Source organism: Dunckerocampus dactyliophorus, chromosome 6 (assembly GCF_027744805.1).
Source record: "Dunckerocampus dactyliophorus isolate RoL2022-P2 chromosome 6, RoL_Ddac_1.1, whole genome shotgun sequence".
In the NCBI taxonomy this organism is placed as follows: Eukaryota; Metazoa; Chordata; class Actinopteri; order Syngnathiformes; family Syngnathidae; genus Dunckerocampus; species Dunckerocampus dactyliophorus.
Genome location: NC_072824.1, coordinates 31,173,261 through 31,201,128, shown reverse-complemented (window position 1 = coordinate 31,201,128; position 27,868 = coordinate 31,173,261). Strand labels below are relative to the sequence as shown.

Below are 27,868 nucleotides of genomic sequence, written 5' to 3'. Positions count from 1 at the left end.
AGTTGTCAACAGGCTCAGCGAGACGAGGGACAGTTGGACAACTATTGATAATACACGCATTTGTACGCGTTGGTGTGTTGGAGGGAGTAAGCGGAGTCTTTTGGATACTCGGTTTTGCTCGACGCGTACCGGAGGGAAAACAAATAAAGTTTCCTCCCCACGGTAAGCTGTCTGTTTCAAACCTGTTATTTTAACAGTATGTGCCAGATCAACCTTCGACCAATACGGACTTGACAGCGCAGTGGATTGGAACTCCGGCATTGCTCGCCACTTTCTCTTTCATGTCGACACTGTGCGAGGAGCTAAAGAACAAGAGTCAAAGACTGTTACTGTCACAACAACACGCCTGATCAACTCAAGTGGGTATTGTGACGGTTAACTAATATTTATCGAGTACGGTCATATCCTGGTTAGAATATTAGCGCTTACATCACCATCCTGGTGATTATGCACACACCTTTGATGTCCGAAACAACACTTTCCTCTCTGAATAACGTGAAAAATAGAAACCGCAATTGCATATCTGTTGACCTTTTTCAGAATCCCCTCGAACATCATGGGCATGTGAAACTTGACTCTGCAGTGGGAATATGTATGTTCTCCGCTGGATTGAATGGCCCTGAGAATACACGGTAAGCGCTTTTCCAGTAAATGTGAACTCGTTATCGATCCGTTCTTGAGCTACAAACGACCTACGTGAGGACAAAGTCCAGATAGAGCAGAGATGTCCAGATTTTTTTTCCCCCGGCGAGGGCCACATACGAAAAAAATGAAAGTGTGCTGGGGCCACTTTGATTTTGTAAGATATGCTAAGAAGTTATATACAGTAGTGGGAAAAAGTGTTTGTCCCCTTCCTGATTTCTTATTTTTTTGCATGTTTGTCACACTTAAATGTTTCAGATCATAAAACAAATCTAAATATTAGTCAATGACAACACAACTGAACACAAAATGCAGTTTTTAAATGAAATGTTTTATTATTAAGGGAGAAAAAATCCAAACCTCCATGGATGGCCCTGTGTGGAAAAGTGATTACCCCCTAAACCTAATAACTGGTTGGGCCAGCCTTAGCAGCAACAACTGCAATCAAGCGTTTGCCATAATGGGTCTCTTACAGCGCTGTGGAGGAATTTTGGCCCACTTATCTTTGCAGGATTGTTGTCATTCAGCCACATTGGAGGGTTTTCCAGCATGAGTATCTTGCTTTACCTAAAACATAAAAATCATAGGTCTGCTTTCATGGATGACTCAGGAAATGGAAAATTATTCACATTTGAGAGGCTGAAATCAGAGTATATTTACATAAAAAAAAGATGATCAATACCGAAATAGTTGTGGATTAATTGGATACTCGATGAATCATCGATTCATTGATTAATACTTACAGCTCCAGTGTTATTTGTTTGAAAATGAAGACTTATAAATGAAAACACCTGCAAGAGAGGGTGGGGTTGGAGGCTGATGTCCCAAGGAGCAGGTGAGGTGAGGAGCAATCTCACAGTTTGACGTGTCGAGTGCAGCGCAGCCAATTGAGTGAGTGAATCGGGTCTTATTTGTGGGTGAAAGTGAGCTACAAATGTTAGGCCCTATGCAGAATATCCACTTGAAAGTTGAGTGCTTGTGGCTATTAGCAATGGTGGAATTAGCCAAGCATGTAGTGATGCAGCGCCTCGTGCGCTGTCTGTTCTTTGAAAGGTAAACAGCTCCCCTCCTAGAAATGCAGCCAAACAGGTAGTGGCAGTTTAGTTTTACTTGCTTTGTTTTCCTGCTTGTCAAACTCAGGCTCAGTCATGTAACAAATTAGAATATTTTTTTGAAAAGCTTCATATTACAATAGAATATGAATAGAAAGTGAAATTCAATGTTGACGATTATAGTTTACAGCTAATAAAACCCCCAGTTCCCCCCCAAAAACAGCTATTTTCAGAGAGAAGAAGTGCACATTTTTTTTGGACCAAATACTTGCAAATTTGCGGTGACTATGCGGGGTTCCTCGGTATCTCATAAAATTGTAAAAATTGTCATAAAGTTTATATTATATAAACTACTGGTTTACGGTAGCACGCTAGGTGAGCAAATGAGCTACAAAAACAGCCTTTTAATTGGTCTGTGCTGCTATTCCCTTGTTTATCACGGTTAATTGGTTCCGCACCTGACCGTGATAAGTGATTTTTTGCGAAGTAGGATTTCTAACTGAGAAATGTAATATTTTTGACGAATTTGACTTTATAAATTATGACCTTCTAAATACTGTTTTTAACATTATTGGAGCCCTCCATATGTGAAATAGCACACCTATAGTCACCTTTACACTCCCGTTACCTGATATAGTAGACATAATAAGAGGAAAATAAGACATTTAAGATAAATAAGACATTTGCTCGTGTGTGTTGCCGTAAATGTGTTCCAGTGCTTGGGGAGCTGAGTGGGGGGTGGTCGGGAAGTGGCGTCAGGGGGTTGAGAATTGAGTGTTAGCTCGGCCTGGGTTACAGCCACAACAGTAGCCCGTGTTAGGGATTATTGTGCCTGTTGTGAGCTCATTCAAACCTGCAATAAAAGCCTGTTGTTCCCGCGATGAAGTCTGACATTACTGACACCAAGTGACCAGTGTAGAATACTACATATCATCACAACATCTTTAAATTCATCTTCTGAATGCCATATATTTGTATTTAAGTTAATTTTGCCATTTGTATGCTTGAAAATGCTTCATTTGGGCGTTTTTGACTAATAATAGGCTGTATTGAACCACAAAACAGCATTTTTTTATGTCGTGATAGAGTGAGGCCGTGATAATGGAAGCGCAAAGTGGTGACGGATTACTGTACCTCTATATTTTTGATTCATAGGCTAAAAGTATACAGTATAGGCTAAAAATATATTGTTACAGACAGGAGGTTTAAGATGTTCCTATACCTCAGGACCCACTACGGTCTGTCCGTCTGTCTGTCCGTCTGTCTGTCTGCCTGTCTGTCTGTCATGTATGTAATGAAAACCTGGGAGTCTGGAGCCCATAGAGTCTGAGTTTCTTGCTTCTAGTTTGTCCAAAAAAATACCACTTTGAACTGGCATGATGTTCCCACAGCGTATGCATCACTTTTGCTGATTCAGTTTGCGCCCTGAGGTATAGTGCAGTTGTCTCTTACAGATTAATGCCACTCCTTTTAGAATTTTGAGCACTCATTCACCATGAGCAGCAGATTAGTTTGGAAAACAATGACATAACTCAAGACCATTTCCTCTCCTATGAGCTGCTGTTCATGTAGTAACAATGTAGCCCTTTGTCACCCTGGCTTAAACTAAGGGTGCACTCCCACTTGACCAATCGTACCATGCCCACTTCACACCTATGAAGCACGGAAGGTTTGGCTAGAGTGAGCACACTGATTACTTTGCTACGAATGTTTGATGTTTTGCAGATGCTATACGTATACGCTTGAATGTGTATTTCCCCACAGCAGGCTATTTCAAGATATGTTTACTATTTACTTTGGTTCCTGGCTTTGGTTGCCTATCTCATGAAGCCTGCCGTGCTCAGAACTTTTGATCAGAAAAAATTTGATTGTGCTGGAAGTGGAGGCAGCCTCGAAAAGACGAGTAGAATGTCAATGCAGAAGAGGAAAATTCACAGCGGCAAAAGCGCTTCCTAGTTAACTATGCTTTGACACAAGTGGGCTTCGATTTAGACAGACTTGATTGATCCACAAGGGAAATTGTTCGGTTACAGGAGCTCACATGCAGAAAAAAAGACAAACACTCTTAGATAAAATGCAATGCAATATGAATAGCATAGAATAAAAGAAAAAGAATATAAGACAAACACGATTTGCATATTTACAAATAGTGTGTAGAGATATGGTAACTACAAGTACATTTACACTTTATACAAGACAGTACAGACAGTACAGCACAATAATGTTGTGAATGTCCTTTTACAGGCAGGTGGGGTATTGTAGAGCTGGATGGTGTGTGCAGTAAATGAAGTCCTGTAGCGTTTACTGTGGGAACGGAACTGGAGGAGTCTGTTGGAGAATGAGCTCTGTTGTCCGATGGAGTGGGCGGGTGGGCTTGTCCATGATGGACAGCAGTTTGTCCAGGGTCCTCCTGTCTCTCACTGTTACAAACGCCTCCAACTGAGTGCCGATAACTTGTTCGGCTTTCCGGATCAGTTTGTCCATGCGGTTTAGGTCCTTTTTGCTGTTGCTGCTCCCTCAACAAACCACAGCAAAGTACAGGGCACTGGCAGTCACAGACTGGTAGAAGATCTCCAGCACCTTGCTGCGCACATTGAAGGACCTAAGCTTCCTCAGGAAGTAGAGTCTGCTTGGATACCAGTGGCAAACTGGGCCTTCGGTGTGGACATAACCGGCCAGAATTTTATTTACTCGTCGTTACTCACTGGACCGTCGCGCAGCTTATTAACAACAGGAACCCTCACACCCTACATAACTGCCATGTCGCTAAGATACAGTTATTGATAAAACGAGACATCCACTTAACCCTTTATCTTCAAATACGCTGTCACCGATACGCCTGGCTTTGATTTCTGCTTCAAGGATTTCCTTCTGCTGGTGCGGTGATCTGGACTCTGCATCGGTCCGTTGTAGTGAAGAGGGAGCTGAGCCGAAAGGCAAAGCTCTTAATTTACCGGCCGAGCTACGTTACTACCCTCACCTCTGGTCATGAGCTTTGGGTAGTGACCGAAAGGACAACATTTCTTTTCTTGGGAGAATGAACAGAATAAGAATTTCATTGCATAGTATAACTGCTGTTTTACTATGCACATGACAATAAAACTCTTGAATCTTGAATCTTGACAAGTGGCCCGAAAGGAGTTTTCTCTGTAGGGTTGCTGGGCTCTTCCTTCGAGAGGTAAGGTGAGAAGCACTGTCATCCGGGAGAAACTCTGAGTACAACCGCTGCTCGTCCGCATTGAGAGGAGCCAGATGAGATGGCTCGGGCATCTGGTCAGGATGCCTCCTGGACCCTGGAGAGGTACTCAGGGCACGTCTGACCAGTAGGAGGCCTTGGGGAAGACCCAGGACACGTTGAAGAGACTACGTCTCTCAACTGGCCTGAGAACACCTCGGGATGCGCCAGGAGGAACTGGACAAAGTGACCGGGAAGAGGGAAGTCTGGGCTTCCCTGCTTAGGCTGCTGCCTCCTCGACCCGACCTCGGGTAAGCAGTAAATTACGGTGATCTTATGTTTCCTATTTGTATGTCATTTAGCCTATAGCAGGGCTACAGCCAGGAATTCTGTGCCCCATTAAAAATATCACGTTGCCTTCCCTTTATCAATTATTAATTGATTGATAAAGTCAGGGGACCTTGGAATTGTCCTGAATTTCCCCCCCTTATACAGCACTCCTGGCCAATAGCACTCATCGTAAATAAATGCATCCATCCATTTTCCATACCGCTTCTTCCTCATTAGGGTCGCGGGGGCATGCTGGAGCCTATCCCAGCTGACTTCGGGCGACAGGCGGACTGGTGGCCAGCCAATGGCAGGGCACATATAGACAAACAACCATTCACACTCACATTCATACCTATGGGCAATTTAGAGTCGCCAATTAACCTCACCTGCATGTTTTTGGAATGTGGGAGGAAGCCGGAGTACCCGGAGAAAACCCACGCGCACACGGGGAGAACATGCAAACTCCACACAGAAATGCCCAGGGGAGAATCGAACCCCGGTCTTCCAGATCTCCAAGCTGTTACTGTGTTGGCCAACGTGCTAACCACTAGACCACCGTGCGGCCCGTAAATAAATGCAAAAAATGATAATTAATCCAAGTGATCGGGATAGGCCAAATAATTGAATGATTGGTATCGGAATCGGTAGCATATAAAACCCTGATCGGAGCATCCCTACTTCGTATTCCTAAAAAAAATACTCTTGTCACATGCTTTCCTCCAGATGGTATGTTTTTCATTGCCATTGCCTCCAGTGATTGACCAATTATCCGGATAGGTTTGGTGAAAAGTACTCCTAGATACTAGGTCTAATTGTTGTTGGGTTTTTTTAGCATTTGTGCAGCTTACAATGTTACCCATCTTTTCCCTTTCTGCAGTCTGTGTGACCTTTTGCTTCAAAGCCAGTGTTTGTTTCCTTATTTGGTTCAGTCATGGGACACAAACCTTGAAAATTATCAATCAGCTATGAAACCAAGCCACGTTGTTTTAATGGAGGTGACATTATGGCAGAACACAGACTTCTTTACTTCAAATATCTTAAGCATCATGAGATTAGTTAGTCAACAATATTGCTAATAAGTGAGGCTCCAAGGGAGCAAGGACTTAAAAAAAAAAGCGCATTAAATTAGATACACAGAAAAACGTTTTTGATATTGTGCAAACTAGAAACTAATAGTCCAGATGGTCCCTCCTCTCCTCTCACAGTCACATAGCAACAGTTGTGCTAATAGTTGTGATAAGCCTGAGTCAGCTTCGCTCAATGAGCTGCTCAGGGTTATTGATACATTCTGGCCAATGATGAATTGGGCAGCAGCTCAGGTGGATTGAAGTGAAATGATGTGCTGCTTTTATAGTTTTAAAGAAAATGAAACCCTTGCATAGGGTTGGGCATCGCTTGAATTTGAGAGATTATGGTTTTGATTCCGGTTCCTAACAATTCTCGATTCTGATTCTTTTCAACGGCAGGGTCATGAAAGCTTGCATGGTTTAAATGAGGGCGCTAACCAAAGTTTTTGGTTGAAATGTCTGAATGTCTCCATGTTTTTTAAAAAATGATATGAACTTTTTATGAATTATTTAACTATGAATTTCTCACAGGGCTATTATTAACCAGTGGATATAAATATCAAACCATTGAAGTTGAACCTAAATGTTTCGAAGTCTCTTTATGTAGGAGTACATGATCACAAGTCATTTTTATAACACTCCTGCTGGAAAAACCAGCATTGACCGGCTACCAGCATGACTATCATAGAGCAGGATATGTTGTGTTTTCGTGCTGGCATACCAGCATCGGATGCTGGTCCACCAGCTAAACCAGCATAGACCAGCATAATTTCCGTCCTGGTCTATGCTGGGTTTTTTTCAGCAGGGACATACCGCGCACTGGATCACCAAACTTAAGAATCGAAATTTTAAAAAAATGAACGACTCCGGGAGAATCGGAATGTACGTCCCAAATCTAAGTAAGTCCTGGATGCACGATGCCCAACCCCACCTGTGTAGCATTTTGGCCATTTGTTATTCATGTAAGAGGGTGGGCAGCCCACAAATGCCTTTACATATAAAGTGGAACCTCTAGACTTGACTGCCCTTATCGTCATATAATTTGCAAGTGTATGTAGAATTTGACATAGATTTTGGGGAAAATTATAGCTTAATCTCTCATTTGTCATGTTTAATTGGTTCCAGACCCGATCCTGGTAAGTATATTTTCACAAAGTAGGATTATTTATTTATAAATGGAATATTTTTGTAGTTAGAGCATTAAAAACTTGTTTTGCGACCTTCTTATTTTTTCAAACATTAGTAGAGCCCTCTAGACAGGAAATAGCTTGTTTAAATGTGTCTTTTGAATACCTTATATTTGTATTTTAGTAGTAGTACCATAAGTAGTAGTACTTTATTATTAATCCCAAAGCAGGGAAATTCATCTGTTACAGCAGCAAGCAAGATACACAAGTATGTACACAAGTAAAGAATGCATAGTCATTGACAATGCATGCAATGCATAGACATAGTGAATACAAAATGGTCCAGGTGTTGTAGAGCCTGATAGCGGTCGGTATGAAGGACCTGCGGAACCTCTCCTTCTTACACCGTGGGTGTAACAGTCTGCTGCTGAAGGAGCTGCCCAGGGAAACAACAGTGTCATGTAGCGGGTGAGAGGTGTTGTTCATGATGGATGTCAGCTTAGCCAACATCCTTCTCTCCCCCACTTCCTCCACGGAGTCCAAAGGACTGTCCAGGACAGAGCTAGCTCTCCTGATCAGCCTATTTATCCTGCTCCTGTCCCTGTCCGTGCTGCCCCCTCTCCAGCAGCCCACAGCGTAGAAGATGGCTGAGGCCACCACAGAGTCATAGAAGGTCCGTAAGAGAGTCCTGCACACACCAAAGGACCTCAGTCTCCTCAGCAGGTGGAGGCGACTCTGGCCCTTCTTGTAGAGGGCGTGGGTGTTGACGGACCAGTCCAGTTTGTTGGTAAGGTGAACACCCAGGAATTTATAGCTGTCTACCAACTCTATGTCCGCTCCCTGGATGTTCACCGGTGTGAATTTTAGTTCATTTAGCAATTTTTATGCTTGAGAATGCTTAATTTAGGCAAAAAATACATAGAATTTGCTTAAATATGCAAAACTGAAGCTGTTCGCGTATGTAGCATAAATGAGCGCATCGCCGGATTTCCTAGGTGTTCCTATAAGGAACTGTGACATATGACATATTTGGGATGTTGCATTTCCTTCTTGACTTAACAAACACATCCTTGGTTTCTTACTTGCTGACAATGTTCTTTATATTTTGTGTTGAGGTCATACTGCCTGAGACTTTGAGTCATGTCATTCAGATAACTACGACAACAATAACAACACCTCTGAGTTTCTGGATGTGCGCGTCCGACTGCTCAGTGTCTTTGTGCTTTTTGCACTGCTTGCTGATCTCCGGCAGGGTGCTGGGCGGCAGGGATCGCTACAGCCTGCTGATAACGCTCTGTGGTGCCCTGGGCTTGGTGGCTGTTTCCCTCAGGGAACAATCTGTTTGCCGCCTTGCAATGTCACGGGAACCGTACTGATGGTTGTCCAGGTGTCATCCTGGTCTCATGGTGTTGAGATGTGTGTGTGGCCAGAAGTCTGAATGTCTGAATCAGATTTATCGGTCCGTGCATGGCTCACATGTCGTTGTGGGTTTTACCGCTTGGCACCTGGTTGGCGTGAAGCGGGTTATGCTGGGGGTGCTGCGACGTTGCCCGGTGGACATGTACATTTGGGAGTTGGGGAGGGAGGCTCCCTCTGGTGGAAAGAGACAGCTGGATGAATCATTGCAGGGCCCCGGCAGCCATGGCCAATGAAATGCTTTGCTGGAAAGAAATGCATGATGGGAAGCCATTAAAATATTTTTTTTTAATTCTAAACTCATATTGGTATTTGTATATTTCTTACCTACCTTTTGAGTGTTAAGTTGCTGTGTGATGGGTTTAGCCTTCTCTCTAAGATGACACTGTGAGTCAGACTGTTGTATTGAGTATTGACCTCCTGCGATTTCCGATGAGTGAGTTTTCTCATAGCTCATAGCTCTCACACATTCATGCGCACCACAGTATGCCATTTTAGGACGTGGACTTGTGCAGCTTACAGTCCGGTGCGGCTTATATATGTACAAATCTGTTTTTCTTTGTAAATGTAGTGGGTCCGGCTTAAACACCGGTGCGTCTCATACACCGGAAATTACAGTACATATTTTTTTAATCAGAAAACATCCTTCCTTGTTAGCATCCTATTAGGTATTGAAGAAAATGGCAACTGGAATCGGAAGTTAAGTCGCCCGTCTATGTTGTCAACAGCGGTTGACTCAAAAATATTTTTTATAGTTTTACAATTATAAATTTACATGCATAAAACAACTCTTAGTGCATATAAATGACAAATGAAAGAGATAAATAAACATTTAAGGTTACTTTTACCTTCATTGAAGACCACAAACACCACCTTCCTGTTTTACCCTGAGTTATTACTTGAATTCAGTCATGTTTCTCACCTTCTTTATCAAAATGCTGCATTTTGTAACTTTCTTTGGCTCCATTTTGGGTGAGAAACAATGGAATTGAAGAAACAACTCGTATCAAAACAGGAAGGTGGTGGTGGTTGATCGCACAGCCACATCTTGTCTTTGGGGACAGTCACATGAAGAATCGCCTCTTCAATGAAAGTAAAAGTAACCTTGAATGTTCATTTATACCTTTCATTTGTCATTTCCATGTATGCATAGGCACTTCCAATTGTTTTCTGCACATCAAACTATAATTGTAACTATAAAAATGTGTTTTGTGTTAACATTTTTGGCTTTCTGGAACGAATTAATTGGATTTACACGATTTCTTATGGCAAAAATTGATTTGGGCGTCCGTTTCGGTTGCTAACCGTACGAGGAAAGTTATGGCGTTCATGGAATTGGACGGCCAGCCATTTTCGGGTGCTGTGTCCTTTTTTTTTGTTTTGTTTAGAGGCTCATCGGGTATGCAGTGTAACTTGTGCAAGTTGTATGTGTTTTTAAAATGTGAAAAGTAAGACTGGACTGGGCTTTAATAGTTTGGACAGCAGTTTTTAAGCTTTTTATTTCTATTTGAGAGAAGTACCTCATGTGCAGTTAAAACATTATTTCACTGGTATTGTTGAATGGTTGTTTTAACTAAATAAGTCTGGAACATTGAGCATCCAAAAAATAATGTTGAAAGTTGACAAGACAGTGAGTGTCTTAATTAGTCTGCTGATGACAATGTCGATGCACTGAAGAGCACACACGAAACGCGTCACAAAATTTTATCTTGTTGTCAAATAGCCTGCAGCAAGAAAGTATGACCTTTTTTTTTGTAAGAACAGAAATGATTGGATTGTTTTCAAACTTCTCACAGCTCTAATTTAAAGGGCACGTCAAATTGTCAAGGAGGACATTGTGTAGCTCAATATTATGCTGTTGGGACTTGGCGTCTCGTTATGGCAAAGATGCCTGATATGTGATATTCCTACTGCTCTGCTTGGTCTTTGGGAGAAAACATTTCAAATAAGGTTATTTTTAAAGGAGTAACGTGCGGTGAGGTTCATTGCAGGTGAGGCACTGACTCCTTTGGAGTTTTTTTTTTTTAAGTCTTTATAGGCGGAATTGGTGCTTCTCATTACGTGCATTCTTAGCAGCATCTTCTTAGCTTTTTTTATATATCTTTAGTACACACAAAACAGAGACGTGTGTTCATGTCTCACATAAGGATTGTGGATGATGGGCAGAAAGTGCAACCCCCTGCTAAAAAAAATAATTATAATAATAATAATTTACGTAAACAACTTGATCATGCAGGAACAGCCCAGCAAGAGAGGAGAAGATCATGTATGCCACATGTGGCATGATAAAACATTTGTGTTTGCAGATCCTGAAATTGTCATATTTTGACATCTCCAGATGAACTCACTTTATCTTGTCTCTTGCTCTTTATGACAGACATAAACAAAGTGGGAGTACTGCGATGACTAGCCAGACCCCTAGCCATGCAGAGAGCACGCACTCCACAGACGAACAGCCACCTGCGTTGGCGCCCAAGCTCCATGTCCAGCGATCACAGTCAAATCAGACAATTACCATTCACTTCTCAGCTCTTGGGAAGGAGGAAGAGGAGGAGGAGGAAGAGTTGTACACAACATCGGCCTCTGGCGCACACACCACTCGGGATGAGTTACATATTGTGACAGCTCTTGAGGCAAGTGAGGTGATGTTTGAAGCAGCGCAATCGGATGCTCCGGCCGACGTTGATCTCATACCGGAATCCATCAGACGTTCTCCACTTTCTACTTCTGACGCTAACAGTTCGGTGAAAACGTCATTACCACACATTGCCGAACAAAAAGGTTCGAGTTCCAATTCACCCCCCACTAAATCTTTGAGCTTTCCCTCTGTTGACAAGCCCTTTCTCAATATGGTGAAATCCTTCTCTTCAGACATTGAGTGTAAAGAAGGCGTCCCTACTTTTACTGCTCCCACAGTAAGACATAAGCATCTAATGAAATCTCTGGTTAAATCCTTATCTTCAGACACATCTCAGGACTCATCCTCACCCTCCCGCCTTCCGGAACCCCGCCTTAATCTGCAACTCTTCAAACAATTCACTCAGTCTCGGTTGCAGACTGCTAGTACGTCGTCGGCTGGTGATTCCAAAACTGCCCCTGCAACTCCGTTAACCTCACCTGACAGCCGCAGCTTCTTTAAAGTCTCAGAGGTTGAGGCACGAATTGAAGACACTAAGCGCCGTTTGTCCGAGGCCATCTATGAACCACTTCAACTCCTGAGTAAGATCATGGATGAGAAGAGCAGCAGCAGCAGCCTTTATCGACCAAAGGCTCTGTCTGCCAGTGCCTGCGAGCTCTACAACCTGACATCTGTCAATGGCCACTTGGAGAGTAACAATAACTACTGCATCAAAGAGGAAGATGGCAATGACTTGGAGGGTGACAGCCCAAATAGTGGAACCTCCGGTCCAGCCGAACCTCATGCGCCACTTCCTTTTGACACAAAGAGTCCCAATAAATCATCATCTTTCCCCATATCTTTGGACAAGTGCTCCATGTCTGCTCTGGCTAAACAGGAGGATGAGGACTTTTTCATTTTGTACAGCGAGGACTTTGAAACGTGTACTGACACTGAACTTGGAACAGGTAATCCAACTGAAGTGCCTCTAAATTGTAGTTCTGAGCTGTGCAGCGAGGATGAATCTGAAAGTACCGTGCCAGCACCTAGTGTTCCCCTCTACACCCTTTCCATCCTTACGATTCTGGTCTATGGGTATTTTGTATTGCCTTTGCCCGACTACATTGGAGGAATGTTGCTTGGAGTGGCTTTAGGATTCTTTGCAGCTATTGGAGTTGTGTGGCTGACGGGACCAAAGCCTTCAGACAGGTTCTGCAGACCTTCCAAACACCATGGAAAACTGTGGAATCTTGCAAAGTTGGACATTAAAGAACCAGCAATCTTCAGGGTCAGTGAGCATTTATCGGAAATTAACGCCTAGGTCACAACCAGACGTACGGGCTCTTACGGCCGGTCTACGTGCAAAAAAATGCACGGTGGGCACACGTCACGTGCTGATTTTTGAGCCGCAGCCTGGCTGCAGAGGTTCTTTGTTATCTCCAATGTCATGTCAAACAAACTACGGGCACTTGCGCCTTTTCAGGTTTCAAGACAAACTTTTGTACGTCTTTGTGCGTCGTCGGTACGGTCGGTACATTTGGGCAAAATGGCAATTTTTTTCATCCGTCGCACTAGCTGACTCCTATGTGGGTCATGCACCACATACGTAATCAGTGCGGGCAACGCATGCACAGATATTTTGTACGTATTTTGTGACCTAGGCTTAATTTACTTCCAAGTCCTTTTAATGTAGCAACATTAACCTGACATTATACAAATTTATATTTGGTTGAGAGAAATAAGTATTTCATCCCCCACCAATTAGCAAACATTCTGGCCTTCACAGACCTGTTGCACAGAAGCACACAAATTAATCCTGTCCCTTTTTACGAAAGTACTCCTGATCCGAATTTGTAACGTGGATAAAAGTCACAGAAATAGTCTCTTCCATTTCATAATTCCACCACCATGGGCAAGACCAAAGTGTAGACAAAGAGACTCAGGCTCAAGACTGGAATGTGCTCAGAGACCATCAGACTATCAACAAGAAGCGATAATAATTGTTGTCAGAATAATTCGGAAATGGAAGAAATATAAGTTACTCCGGAGCTCTATGCAAGATTTCTCCTTGTTTAAGTATAATTCTGTGAAAGGTGAGGGCTTATCTTAGATTTACACTGGAGGAGGTAGCTAATGATCTCAATGGAGATCCCACAGTGTCTGAGGTTTACCAGTGAACACCGGAATGATTCGGCAAAGGCTCGGGACAATGTGATGTGATCTAGCCGGTCTCTGGATCTTAATCCCATTGAACATCTGTGGTTTGGAAAGTATATGTAAAGAGGACTGGAGAAAAATACCTCCCTGATGACCCACCACAAGAAACTCTGTGCTTTCCAAATTGGCTTTGTCAACCAAGTACTAAGTCACATTTTGCTTGGGGATTAAGTACTTATTTCCCTCAAACAACTAAAACTGTATAATCTCATGTTATGGACTGGTCATATCTTTGTAAGGGGGTAAACTTACAAAATGAGCAGTGGCTCAAATACTTATTACCCCCACTGTATGCCTATAGAAAGCCATGGCTGAAGTTTTTTTTTTTTTTTTATATAGTTTTTTATGAAGTTATACCTGCATCTCACATCAACACATAAAAATACTAATGTGAAATGTTCTTCCTCTTTAGGGCTGGATGAATGAGATGATAAACTACGACCCAGAAACCTACCATGCAACACTGACACACTCTGTGTTTGTCCGCTTGGAGGGCTCTGTCATCCGTCTGTCTAAACCCAACCACAACATTGCACGGCGTGCCACACACAGCGAGCCAAAACCGGATGTCGCTTACGTCAGTCAGAAGATTTTTGACTTAACGAAGAGCAAAGTATGTTACTATATTACTGCTTTCCTCCATAAAACAAAGTTATCACAGTGTAACATCTGTATCCTTTTAGAACTGAGATAATGTAACGTATATGCCATACCTCAAATGGTCAACCGGGGCGTCATCCACTTGGACAGATTAATCATAACATATTGTATAAACCCGTCTTTTCCCCTGGGGGGTAGTCGATCCATTGACTGGTCATGTTGAGTCATGCAGTAGATGCTAAGTGACTCACCTGGCTACCAAATACATAAACAAGTAGGTCAACAAGGAGACTCATGGTTCGATTCTTCATCTCTGTGCGGAGGGTGCAGGTTCTCCCTGGGTGGAAATGGGTACTCCGGCTTCCTCCCACGTCTCAAAAATGTTAGGCATGTTAGACTAATAGGAGACTTTGTCCATAGGTGTGACTGTGAGTGTGAATAGTTATCTATATGTGCCCTGCAATTGACTGGCAACCAGTCAAGGTGTACCCTGACCTTCGCCCAAAGTCCGCTGGGATAGGCTCCATCTTACCAGTGACCCTGATGAGGACAAGGAATATAGAATGTGAATCAATGAATGTCAAAAAGTGTCGCCATTCCACACTAGTTTAGGTCGGTAACTCATTGTGTTTGCTCACAGCGCATGTGTGTCTTAGGTAGGATTTACAAAGCTACATACAGTTCTTTTTTCGGGTTTTCGCGCGAACAGGGATCTTTCCTGATAAGTTCCAATTAGTGAAAAAAAAAAAGTGTTTTTTTTTTGTTACGCTTCGTTTCTGCGTGCTCAATTCCAAAATCCACCGATAACTAAACTGCATTATTGAATGGAATCCAGGAAGGAAAGCACACAGAAATAGGAACTATCAAAATCTAACATGGATGTAACAATTCTCCACTGACCAATCAACAGATATGAGCATGTCTAGCTCGTTCAAATAAATACTGTAAGTAGTAGGCAGCAAATACCCCCAGCCACTATGTGAGGAAAACACAGTGAGAGTTCTTGCAAACTCAAGTATGCTGTTGGAGAAAAGAATTTACATGATCCATGGCTACTGTCCTTTAAAAGTCTTGGGATAGTCTGAATTAGGCATGGGCCGGTATGAAACTCTGACGGAATGATAACTTAAAAATACCACGGTTTGATGGTTTCACGGTCTTGTAGTTACAGCTCTAAAATGTGCCATTTTGAAATACAGTATCTTTACTGAAAAGAGAAAAAGGTCAGGTCAAAACAAGTCATTTCTATTAAACCAAAAAATATATCACGATGAAAGTGGAACATATGTATTTAAAATAAAGAACAAAAGTTCTCGATGCAGTCTACTGTGGCTAATCCTGCAACTCAAATCATAACACAGTATTTTCTTAGTTTAAAAAAAAAAAGCAAAAAGTAATTACATTCAATCAAGTGGCTCACAAAGGTCACAACATAAATAATAATAAACAAACTCATTACTTATTATTTCATAGTGGCAGGTCACACTTTTGCACAAACTTCCGTTTCCGGGGTCGTCTGATTGTTGTTAGCAACTGAGACGTTGTTGTTGTTGTTGTTGTTCAGTGGAGAATGAACGGTTTGTACCACTTATCCTCCACTCCTCGTTCTGAATCACATCTCCACATTTGGTGACCCTCGACGTGAGTAATATGTCCACCCATAACGCCGCCTACTTTCGGCAACACATCGAAGCGCAGTTCCGACGCGAGGAATAACGAATAACGTGACAATGTATTTCCACGTAGTGGCCGCGCTGGACAATCCACCTTCTGTCATGTCATTAGTGGTTTTGAAACCGTGGCTTTTTCACATCGTGGTATACCTTGAAACCGGTAACCGGCCCATGCCGAGTCTGACAATGTCAACCAAACCTAATGAGATTCCCACCTTTCATTCACACCGTCTTCTAGGTATATCTAGTGCCTCACAGCCTGGCCAGGAAAAGAATATGGAACAAAAAATATCCCATCTGCATCAAGCTCGGGAAACAGGATGATTTCATATCCAAGGCTGAAGGTGAGGCCAGTGAGGGCTTCACAGCAAAGAACAAAGGCGAAGGAACAGGAGGAGCCCCAGAGCCAGCCCGGTCAACCTCTTCAAGCAGAGAAATGACTCTTTATCTGTTTGGAAGAACTGGGAGGGAGAAGGAGGAGTGGTTCCAAAGGTTTCTTTCAGCTTCTAAGCTCAAGGTGGATTTGAAGAAAGTTGCAAGTCCCCCAGAGTCTAAAAGTGGTGAGCAAAAATGATTGTACTTTTGTTTTCAAAACACATCTCAGTTATACACACACAACAGTTTAATTTAGTGGCTAAAACATGTTTCTGGAAAAACTATGGATTTATTCTACAGTGGTGTGGAAAAGGCGTATGTGCATGTTTGTCACACTTAGATGTTTCAGATCATCAAGTAAATGTAAATATTAGTCAATGACAACACAAATGAAAACAAATTTGAGTTTTTAAATGAAACCTTTTCTTATTAAGTGAGGAAAAAAAATCCAAAGCTACATGGCCCTGTGTGAAAAAGTGATGGCCCCCTAAACTTAATAACTGGTTGGGCCCCCCTTAGCAGCAACAACTGCAATCAAGCGTTTGCATTAACTTGCAATGAGTCTCTTACAGCGCTGGGGAGGAATTTTGGCCCACTCATCTTTGCAGAATTGTTGTCATTCAGCCACATTGGAGGCTTTTCCAGCATGAAGCACCTTTTTAAGGCCATGCCACAGCATCTCAATAGGATTCAGGTCAGCACTTTGACTAGGCCACTCCAAAGTCTTCATTTTGTTTTTTTTCAGCCATTCAGAGTTGGTCTTGCTGTTTTTTTTTTTTTTTTTGTATCATTGTCCTGCTGCAGAACCCGAGTTGGTTTCAGCTTGAGGTCACCAACAGATGGCCGGACATTGTCCTTCAGCAGAATATATGCTTCCATTTATCACAGCAAGTCTTCCAGGTCCTGAAGCAGCAAACCCGTCCCATACCATCACACTACCACCACCATATTTTACTGTTGGTATGATGTTCTTTTTCTGAAATGCAGCGTTACTTTTAGGCCAGATGTAATGGGACACACACCTTCCAAAAGTTCAACTTTTGTCTTGTCAGACCGCACATTATTTTGCCAAAGGTCTTGGGGATCATCAAGATGTTTTCTGGCAAAATTGACATCAGCCCAAATGTTCTTTTTGTTCAGCAGTAGTTTTGGTCTTGGAACTCTGCCATGCAGGCCGTTATTGCCTAGTGTCTTATGGTGGAGTCATGAACACTGACCTTAACTGAGGCAAGTGATGCCTGAAGTTCTTGGGATGTTGTAGGGTCTTTTGTGACCTCTCGGATGAGTCATCACTGTGCTCTTGGGGTCATTTTGGTTGGCCGGACACTCCTGAGAAGGTTCAACATTGTTCCATGTTTTCATTTGTGGATAATGGCTCTCACTGTGGTTGGCTGGAGTCCCACATGATCGATCTCATTTGTACCTGAATTTCTCTAGATCTCTGCATCTCGGCAATCATGGTTTGTTTTTTTTCTCCCTTAATAAAAAGTTTCATTTAAAAACTGCTTTTTGTTTTCAGTTGTGTTGTCATTGACTAATATTTACATTTCTTTGATGGTCTGCAACATTTAAGTGGGCCAAACAAAAAAATCAGGAAGGGGGCAAACACTTTTTCACACCACGGTATTACTGTATATTTTTTGCCATCCATATCTTGTACTTCCATTCAAGGTCAGTTTTGAGGGACTGAAAAAGGTCTTTGAAGTCAAGCATTTCAACCCTGTTGTCATGTGTGTTATTGTCCAAAGCTCAGAGCTGTCACAGTCGCAGCAGTAGCCGTAGCAGTCTGGATGATGCCGCGGCTTCACAGCCCAAGACAAAGGACTCCGCAACAGCAGACAGCGACAAAGCCAAGCTATTGGACTATAGCGTCTATATGGCTTCATTATTGCCAAAACAAGTAGCAGTCACCTCTCCTGTTACCAACTCCGAGCTTCACAGTCCCCAGAGCAGCCCCAGAGCTGACAAAAAGGTACCAGATATTCCACGACTTTAACATTCCATTAAAATGATAGTTGAAAATGTTTTCAGTGGCAAATCAACCGTCTTTTCTTCAGTATCGCTATAATTTGTTAAAAGTCCTGTCATTCAAACAACAGAATACAGGTACAGGATACTGGGGCATTAATCATTTGGTTATTGGAGTTAAATATTGTAGAATCTTTTTCAGGCTTTCTTAATGTGTCTGTCAACTTTTCTTTTAGCTTCAGAGTTCCAGCTCATTACAGGAGCAGCCCGAGGAGGAGGATCCAGTTGCCTGGGTGAATGCAGCTGTTGGTCGGGTCTTCTGGGATTTTCTGCGGGAGCCTCATTGGGCTAAAGTGGTGTCCAAGAAGATTCAAATGAAACTTAGTAAAATACGAGTGAGTTATTCAATCCCCATTATGACATTAAAAAAAAAAAAAAGTGTGCTATATGTAAGGCTTGGTCAGCAATTGAATTTGAACGATTCTGATTCTGATTCCGATTCTTTGTATCAATTACGGATCCTGATGATTCTCGATTCCAATGCTTTTAAAAGTCTGACTCTTAAAAGTTTATTAATTGATTGATTGATTTAAATGAGGGCGCTAACCAGAGTTCTTTTTGGATGAAAATGTTTGAACTTCTCAATGAATTGTTTAATATGAACTTTTTATCAAATTTACTGTGAATTTCTTACTTCTAAGTCGCTTCTTCTTGGCTGGTGCTCACCGGCTTCTTCTTTGTTGGTGTTCGCGGCTTCCAGTCAGCAAAGTGGGTATCGAAACCGAAACTAGGAATCAAAATAAAAACATTTGAACAATTGAACAATCCCTGGGAGAATCACAATCGTTAGTCCCGGTTCCCATTGATGAGAAGACTCGATGCCCAACCTTAGCTATATGCTAGGCTGCTTTATGCTTCTGTGTCGACGCGGCGACACGCACAAACCGGCTCGGTCCTCTTCCTCCTCCTTCAAGTACTGCACCACAGCATGATATGCACCTCTTTAAAAAAATCATTTTAGTCATTGTGATCAACATATGCAATAAAGAAGGCGCCAGTAACTCTTTTCGGTCTTCAATAGCCATTGTTCATTAGAGACAAAGGAAGCTAACAAGCTAAATAGTCGGCAAGAGTCGGGCGGAGAATTGCTTAGCACGTGCTCAACCCTGATGCACAACGGCATGAACGAAGTGAGCCCTTTTGTCAGTCATACAGTCTCTTTGTCTCGGTGGGTGGAGGCGGGGCCACTAGCATACGCACCGAGTGCAGAAGAGTGTAGCTTTGTGAGGAGCAATGCAAGGTAAGGTAGGTGCAATTAAAATAGTAGATCACAATATATTGTCATCCATTATTGATACTGTACTTGTCTTAAAAGTAATGTTAAAATCTCGTCTCGCTCTCATAGATGCAATCTTGTTTATACCGAGCTCTTATCAAATGCACTTCTGCCACCTTGTGGCTGTTTTTATGGCTTAAAACTGCTCTAAAAGGGACATTCATTAGTGTACAGTTGTGTCATCACCTCTTTGTGGCTCTTGCGCCAAAAACGTAAAAGATGTTTAAATACGTCTTTGGGATCGGGCGTTCGTGTTTTTAAAAACTTATAAATCCGTCTTTGGTACTGAACGAGTTAACAACACGACAACATATACGCCATATTGTCCGCTCATCGGAAAATGTACGCAAACCAAAATTTAGGTCTAAATTTTCTACCTTAGCTGAAAAACGCACTGACCGAGACGTCCGCTAACGGATGTTCCGCTGTAAAATTGAAGGAAAAAGTAATTCCTTGCTGTCTTTTCCAGTTGCCTTACTTCATGAATGAGTTAACCCTGACAGAACTGGACATGGGCGTGGCCACACCCAAGATCCTTGGAGCATCCAGACCTTCCATTGACTACAAAGGCAAGAAGGGAGAGAAATAATTCAAATGTTCTGTTCTACTTATACTCAGATGGATATTTTTAGAAAAAACATGTCAGCACTAAGCTGTCTTTTGCTTTGTACTTGAGCTTTTCTCATTTTGCTGTTTTACCTGGTATGTCTCTTCACGTACGCTTTACAGCACTGTTCATAGTTTGCTCTCACATTCCCTTTTCGATTGTCTTCCTTGCCCTCTTTTCGCTCTTCCGACATCATATGCTCACAGTTTTTTTTTATCACCGTCGCACTTATAAAACACGATAACCCCACTGTAGAATTGAGCTCATCTGAGGAAAAAAAGCGACAACTATAGGCTGGAAATGCTTGCGGTTGATTATGGATGCATATTCCCAGAAACCATTGTCCCCATGTCGTGTTTGTGTATCGTGTGTATACTCTGCATATACCAGGGCTGCCCAAACTTTTTCCACCGAGGGCGACATATTGAAAAATGAAAGCATGCAATGGCCGTTTTGATATTTTGCAAAAGAAAAAATTGCATCTCAGCTTTGTGATACAGGCGAAAAAGCATATTTTTAACTCATTCAATACCAAAGACGTATTTATACCTTTTTATAAACCTGAACGCCCAATCCCTAAGACGTATTTAAACATCTTAACGTTTTTTGGTGCGAGAGGCAAAAGGAGGTGATGACGCAACCGCACCCTAATGGATGGACTTTTCGAATAGTTGTAAGCCATAAAAACGGCCACAAGGTGGAAGCAGTGCATTTGATAAGAGCTCGGCATGGATCATTTGCGTGTAAGAACACACTCGACAGCCAGGAAGAAGTGGAAGAGCATGGACAAGTGTAGCGTGCTGAAGGGTATGCAGTGTAGTGACATTTTAACGCATGCATGCACACACATGCACACACGGACTAAATGAGTTAATATTTCAGTTCCACGCTACTAAAATGACATTATGTTTCTCTCATAATTCTCTTAAAATTCTGACTTTTCTTCTTCGATGACACATTTTTTTTCTCCTCATAGTTTCTCCTCATATTTATTTTTAATTGTACACACGTCTGTTTGACTCGTAACTGTTACAGCCACATCTAATTATCATCTAATCGCCAGTGTTTGCTCCACAGGTCTGTGGTTTGACTTGGACATTTCTTACAGCGGGTCCTTCCTTATGACCCTTGAAACCAAGATGAACCTGATTCGTCTGGGCAAGGAAGGAGAAAGCCTCCGTGTAGGGGAAGATGGGTAAAGATGCTAACCTAATCCTCATCGAGGATGCCACTGTTGTTTCAATGTTTGATATTTATGCCCCCCACCCCTGCATAGCCCACCTTACCTTTTTCTCTTAATGTTCTATTCCTTCTCTTTTTCGCTCCTCCCCTTTCTGCACTCTTGGATTCTACCTAATCGCTGTTATTTCTGGTACGGTAAGTGCTGATTGACCACATTCAGTACTTTTCCTCTCTGCCAGTCTGCAATGGGTTGTGTCATTTCATTAAAAAATACCATTCAAGTTCGGGGTGTCCAAATACAGTAATATCCACCAAAGGCCACATTGTGAAAAATGAAAGGCACTTTATTAGCCTGTTATTAGTATCAACTTCTCTCTTTGCTCTGCTGTTTTCGGCGTTTTTGTTTTTTTATTTTCCAAATATTTTAACTTTATTCTTAAATAATCTTCATACATTTTCTTCTTGTAATATTATGACTTTATTCTCATAATATTTTGACTGTATTTCCATAATATTTTGACTTTCCCCCCAACTTAATTTTCCAAAAATGACAACTTTTTTCTGTTTGTTTCTTTTTCTTTAATATATTTTTTCTAATTATTTTTCCTCATATTACGAGTTTATTGTCATAATATTGCGACGTTTTTCCTTAGTTAGAATACAACTTTTTTTCTCTAAATATTTTGACTTTATTTGGGTAAAAAAAAATACATTTCTGCTGTTGTTTTTAATTTTCCAACTATTTCAACTTTAGTCTTGTAAATTCTCTTCTTGTAATTATGACTTTATTCCTACAATATTTTGACTTTATTCCCAAAATATTATAACTTGTTTTGTAATTACAAGTTGTAATTACAACTTTATTTTGTTCTGTTTGGGGAAAAAAAATAACATTATTTTTCTTTATATTACAAGTTTATTCTCGTAATATTGCAACTTTTTTCCTCAATTAGAATACAACTTTTTTCTCTCAATATTTTGACTTTATTCTTGTAAAATTATTATTCTCATAATATTGATTTTAAAAAAATAAAAAAATTCTCAACCAATTTTTTCAATTATTTTTCTTCATATTATGAGTTTATTCTCGTAAAATTGTGTCGTTTTTCCTTACCTTTTTTCTCGTAATATTTTGACTTTTAGATATAGATTTTAAAATTACAGCTGTTTTTTTTTTCACATTTCTGCTGCTTTATTTTTAATTTTCCAACTATTTCAACTTTCTTCTTGTAAATTGTCTTCTTGTGATAATGACTTTATTCCCATAATATTGTGACTTCATGACCAAAATATTATAACTTCTTTCCCAACCACATTTGCTAAAAATTACAACTTTATTTTGTTCTGTTTGGGAAAAAAAAATAACATTATTTTTCTTTATATTACAAGTTTATTCTCGTAATATTGCAACGTTTTTCCTCAGTTCCAGAATCCCAACTTTTTTCTCTGAATATTTTGTCTTTATTCTTGTAAAATTACAGATGTTTTTGTTTTTTTTAATTTTCCAACTGTCAACTAATTTCTTGTAAATTGTCTTCTTATAATTATGACTTTATTGCCATAACATTTGCACTTTATTTCTACAATATAACTTTTTTCTCAATCAAATTTTCCCGAAATTACGACTTTATTTTGTTTTTTGTTTTGTGTAATATTATGACTTTTTATTTTTTTATTTTTTATCATTTCTTTAAGAATTGTTAAAATTATTTTTCTTCATATCATGAGTTTATTCTCGGAATATTGTGACGTTTTTCCTTAATTGGAATACAATTTTTTTTCTCTTAATATTTTGACTTCATTCTTGTAAAATTACAGCTGTTGTTTGTACGTTTCTGATATTTTTTTGTTTTCTTTTCCAACTATTTTAACTTTCTTCTTGTAAATTATCTTCTCGTGAGTACAAACGAATATTTCAGGTCTATGCTACCAACATTACAGTATTTTTCCTCATAATATCTCAAGTTTATTCTTGAATATTGCAACGTTTTTCCTCGTTGAAATACAACTTTTTTCCTGAATGTTTTGACTTTATTATTGAAAAATTACAGCTGTATTTTTTTTATTCTTGCTGGTTTTTTTCCAACTATTTAAATCAAATTTTTAATAACATTTTCTTCTTGTAATTGTGACTTTATTCCTATAATATTTTGAATTAATTCAAATTTTTGTAACGTTACAACTGTTTCTTATCATACAGCGAATTTTAGTGGCCTCGTTTTCTTTAATATTTCAACTTTATGATACTAAAATGGCATTTTTTTCCATAATATTATGACCTTATTCACATAAATTTACAAGTTTTTCCACTTTAGATTACAACTTTTTTCTCTGAATAGTTTGACTAATTCTTCCACTTTTGCTGTGTTTTTTTTTTTGTTGTTAAATTATATTTTTAGAATGTGCCGCACGCCAGTCAAAAAAAACAAAAAACAGCCATGGGCGGGCCACACTTTGGACACCCCCTGCATTAAGACAGAGTATGCCAGTAAATATTTTTACTGGTGCATGAGATGTCACCATTTTTTTCTGTCTCTTGGTGGGCTTATAGATTCAGACCTCGGACTTACTGCCTGGCTGACAGTGATGAGGAGTCTTCCAGTGCGGGCTCATCAGATGAGGAAGACGCCTCTGAGCAGTCAAATGAAGCCACTGGAGCAGAAAGGTAGGAAAGGGTTTCTAAATGTGTTTACGCCAGATGTAATGGGACACACACCTTCCAAAATTGTCTCGTCAGACCACAGAGTATTTTCCCAAAGGCCTTGGGGATCATCGAGATGTTTTCTGGCAAAACTGAGACGAGCCTTAATGTTTTTTGTTCAGCAGTGGTTTTGGTCTTGGAACTCTGCCATGCAGGCCGTTTTTGCCCAGTGTCTGTCTTATGGTGGAGTCATGAACACTGACCTTAACTGAGGCAAGTGAGGCCTGCAGTTCTTTGGATGTTGTTGTGGGGTCTTTTGTGACCTCTTTGATAAGTCGTCACTGCGCTCTTGGGGTCATATCGGTTGGCCGGCCACTCCTGGGAAGGTTCACCACTGTTCCATGTTTTCGCCATTTGTGGATAATGGCTCTCACTGTGGTTCGCTAGAGTCCACACTGATAGATCTCAACTAATCTCAGTTAAGTTATGTTTGAACAGGGGGGCAATCACTTACAAAGTGTCATTTGGAGCCGAAGAGGGACAGCACCTTTTGAACTGCTCTGAAATGCATTTGATTGATTTGAAATTGATTTCACCCCAATGTTTTAATGAATACAGTTTGGTCGGAGGACACAAGCCCAGCAAGATCATGCGCTTCGTAGACAAGATCGCCAAGTCCAAATACTTCCAGAAAGCCACCGAGACGGAGTTCATCAAAAAGAAAATGGAGGAGGTCTCCAATACCCCCCTCCTCCTAACGGTGGAATTGCAGGAACTCCGAGGAACGCTTGCTGTCAATATACCACCCCCACCCACCGACAGGATTTGGTATGTTCAAAGATGGTTTCCTCTTCATTACCTCCAATTATTGTCCACGTAGTCTGGTCTTTTTTTCTCTGTGTGAAATGACCCCCATGTCTTTAACTCGTATGACAGTCATTGTGTAGGCATTGTGTTTTTCAGGTATGGTTTTAGGAAGCCCCCTCACTTAGAACTGAAGGCACGACCTAAACTGGGAGAAAGAGAAGTCACTCTGGCTCACGTCACTGACTGGATAGAGAAAAAACTGGACCAGGAGTTTCAGGTGCTGATCGGCACTGCCTTAAGTTGGAACATGACATAACATTCGGGCAGACACGTACAAGATCGAGTGGAACCTTGATAGAGTCAAATGCCCTTGAGGTTGTACAATTAAGAATCCAACCAACATTTTGGCTACAAAAACATTCCTCTAAGAAAATTATTATTTATTAAGATAATAAAATGGTTACTCTGTTTTTAGGCGTGGAGTCAATTTTAGTGCGATACTGTAATAATAAAGATGACAATGGGGTTGAGGAAGCGAGGATCGAACCACCAACCTTCTGGTTTCTGGATGACCTGCTGTACCTCTTGACCTACCTTGGTGGTCAACATAAAGCTACGTTCGCAAGGCAGACGGTGTTGTTTTTGTCATCGATGACTGCGACGGAATAATTTCGAGTCGTGTGTGTGTGAGTTTTCGTTGACGAGACGAGAACGGAGGAATATGTTTGTGGATTGTCTTTCACAGTGGTCCTCAACCTGTTTTTGACCCACGGACTGGCTTGTGTTCCTGGGTGGAACACAAAATGAATACAGACCCACCATCCGCCAGTACAAGCCTGGATTTTGTTAATTACATCGCATGGTGGCCTAGTGGTTAGCATGTTTGTCACACAGTCAGGTTTGAATCTCCGTTTGAGCATCTCTGTGTGGAGTTTGCATGTTCTCCCTGCACATACGTAGGTTTTCTCCAGGTACTCCGCTTTCCTCCCACATTCCAAACAAAAGTATGTTAGGTGTATTGGAGGCTCCAAATTGTCCATAGGTATGAATGTGAGTGTGAATGGTTGTTTGTCTACATGTGGCGTGTGATTGGCTCCCGACCAGTCCAGGGTCTACCCCGCCTCTCGCCCAAAGTCAGCTGGGATAGGCCCCAGCATAACCCCGCTGCCATAGTGAGGACAAGCGGAAGAAAATACCCTGCAGTGTGAACGTAGCCTTAGTTGTTCTGTTTTTTATTCTTGTTGACCGTTGATAACATTGAAAAAAAGTTGAAAAGTTTGGCCCTACTGTATTTCCATCATTTCCAATAGGAAGAAATCTTAGCAAATACGAACAAATGGGGAGGTCTTATCAGCCTTCGAATTGCATTTGACCCATAAAGGTTCCACAATCAAGTCTGACCATTCAATGATGCCATGACTGTTTCTCTGCTTCTCTCAGAAAATTTTTGTCATGCCAAACATGGACGACGTGTGGCTGACCCTCATGCATTCGGCCATGGACCAACGCACTGCTGCCGGACCGTTAGCTTGGCCTGGAGGGCACTCGGAGAGAGACGGCGCCAGCTAGCCACAGAGAATGTCTGTTTACAGTGTTCCCCAAGTGGAAGCTTGGAGCAAAAGTGTATAAATTAACAAGAGAAACACGCGTACACCCGCACACTGCAAAGATTCCAATCAACCAATACCAAAAGGTAACGAACAAGGTAGTTACACAAGGAGACACGGACGAGAAAGTATGATTTGCTGCTCCGTTCTATAGCATTTGTTTGTGTTTTTAAAGGATTTTTATAACAATACGACACTCATTGATGATGAACGATGCGAATACAGCGGCTCGGCGTGAGCTCACGGGCGATTTATGAAGTGCACATTGTGCTACGGTTAGAGAAGCATTCACCAGATACCTTAAGGCCTGCAAATAACACGACTGCTGCTGAGCTCAGCCGGCATTGAGAGGTACTGCCGTGTGAGCAGGTAAAAGCTCAGATTGTGGATAATCAGTGTTCATTATTTGTGGCGTGACCACTAACTGAAGCCCACGTATGCCAACAATGCCCTCTATTCATGTTTGTATGAAAGTGATGCTCAAGTTGGGAATATGATCATTTACAATGTACATTCCATACGTATGTGAACACAATAAGTGCAATGATAAAAATGCTGCAATGACTAATGAATGATTTGATAGAGCTGTTATCGGCAGATCTATTGAATGTATGCGTGCATGGTTGTGATGTGATCATATGAAGAGTTTCTACCCGTTCACGTTTTGATAAGAGGTATGCAAATGGCTGCACAAAGTGAGACTTTTCATGTTCTTGTGATAAATATTATGTAATCTTGCCAACATGATACGCAATGTAATTGTCTTTACTTGATTTGTGTGTAAGAAATACTGAGGCGATGGGACGTCAGACCCGACCACATTTGGGTGACGCGAAGCTATGTACTTCAAAGCAAAGCCTCGCTTGCAAAGAATGTAGTGCAGGACGCCTTTTTAACTGTCATACTTGGCAAAGTCCTTTTGTTGGGCTAACAGTGCCACGGCTCTCTGTCTCTGCACAAAGGTACCGCCTGTTGTCATGTAATGTGGTATTTACAAATGCTACAATGCAATGTATCATTGTTTACAGCAATTAATACTGTTTTTGTAAGGATTCTAATGTGCTACAACACTAGAGCTTTCATTTGATTGCGTTTCTCCGTATGCCTTAGCGGTTTGTTTTTGTTTTGTTTTTTATACACGAGGTGGCTGATTTCTGTTATTTTTGTCCACTTTGGAATAGATAGGGTGAGGATTTTGAGGGCATATGAAGGTCATCGCGTCATGATTCGTATGAATTATCTTATTATGGTCGCTATTACTTTACTTACATTTAAAATGTGCAATTTTAAAGCCAAATTCAGTGATGTATCTGCCTTATTTATGGTCAAAATAAAGCTCGAGAAATCTGCTTTTTAGAGCAATATTTTTATTTACAGAGCTTGCTTCCCCCATTGTGAACTTAGATACTGTACTGTATAAGATTTGAAC

At 41.2% G+C, this 27,868-nt stretch overlaps 1 protein-coding gene across 3 annotated transcripts; it reads left to right on the top strand.

Annotated features, from left to right (window-relative positions):
* LOC129182589 (testis-expressed protein 2-like) lies at positions 1 to 27,770 on the top strand. Of its 3 annotated transcripts, none has more exons than XM_054778930.1 (13): positions 1 to 162; positions 541 to 632; positions 11,187 to 12,714; positions 14,056 to 14,256; positions 16,155 to 16,476; positions 18,040 to 18,263; positions 18,496 to 18,654; positions 20,065 to 20,164; positions 21,280 to 21,397; positions 23,936 to 24,049; positions 24,644 to 24,853; positions 24,989 to 25,109; positions 26,273 to 27,767. In XM_054778930.1, the coding sequence occupies exons 2-13, from the start codon at positions 595 to 597 to the stop codon at positions 26,399 to 26,401; spliced, it is 3,264 nt and encodes a 1,087-aa protein (XP_054634905.1). In that variant the 5' UTR covers positions 1 to 162; positions 541 to 594; the 3' UTR covers positions 26,402 to 27,767. The 3 variants fall into 3 exon arrangements, with proteins under 3 accessions (XP_054634905.1, XP_054634906.1, XP_054634904.1); XM_054778931.1 differs by having other exon boundaries at positions 1 to 359; XM_054778929.1 differs by lacking the exon at positions 1 to 162 and adding an exon at positions 4,848 to 5,180 and having other exon boundaries at positions 26,273 to 27,770.
* The last annotated feature ends 98 nt before the right edge of the window (positions 27,771 to 27,868 follow it).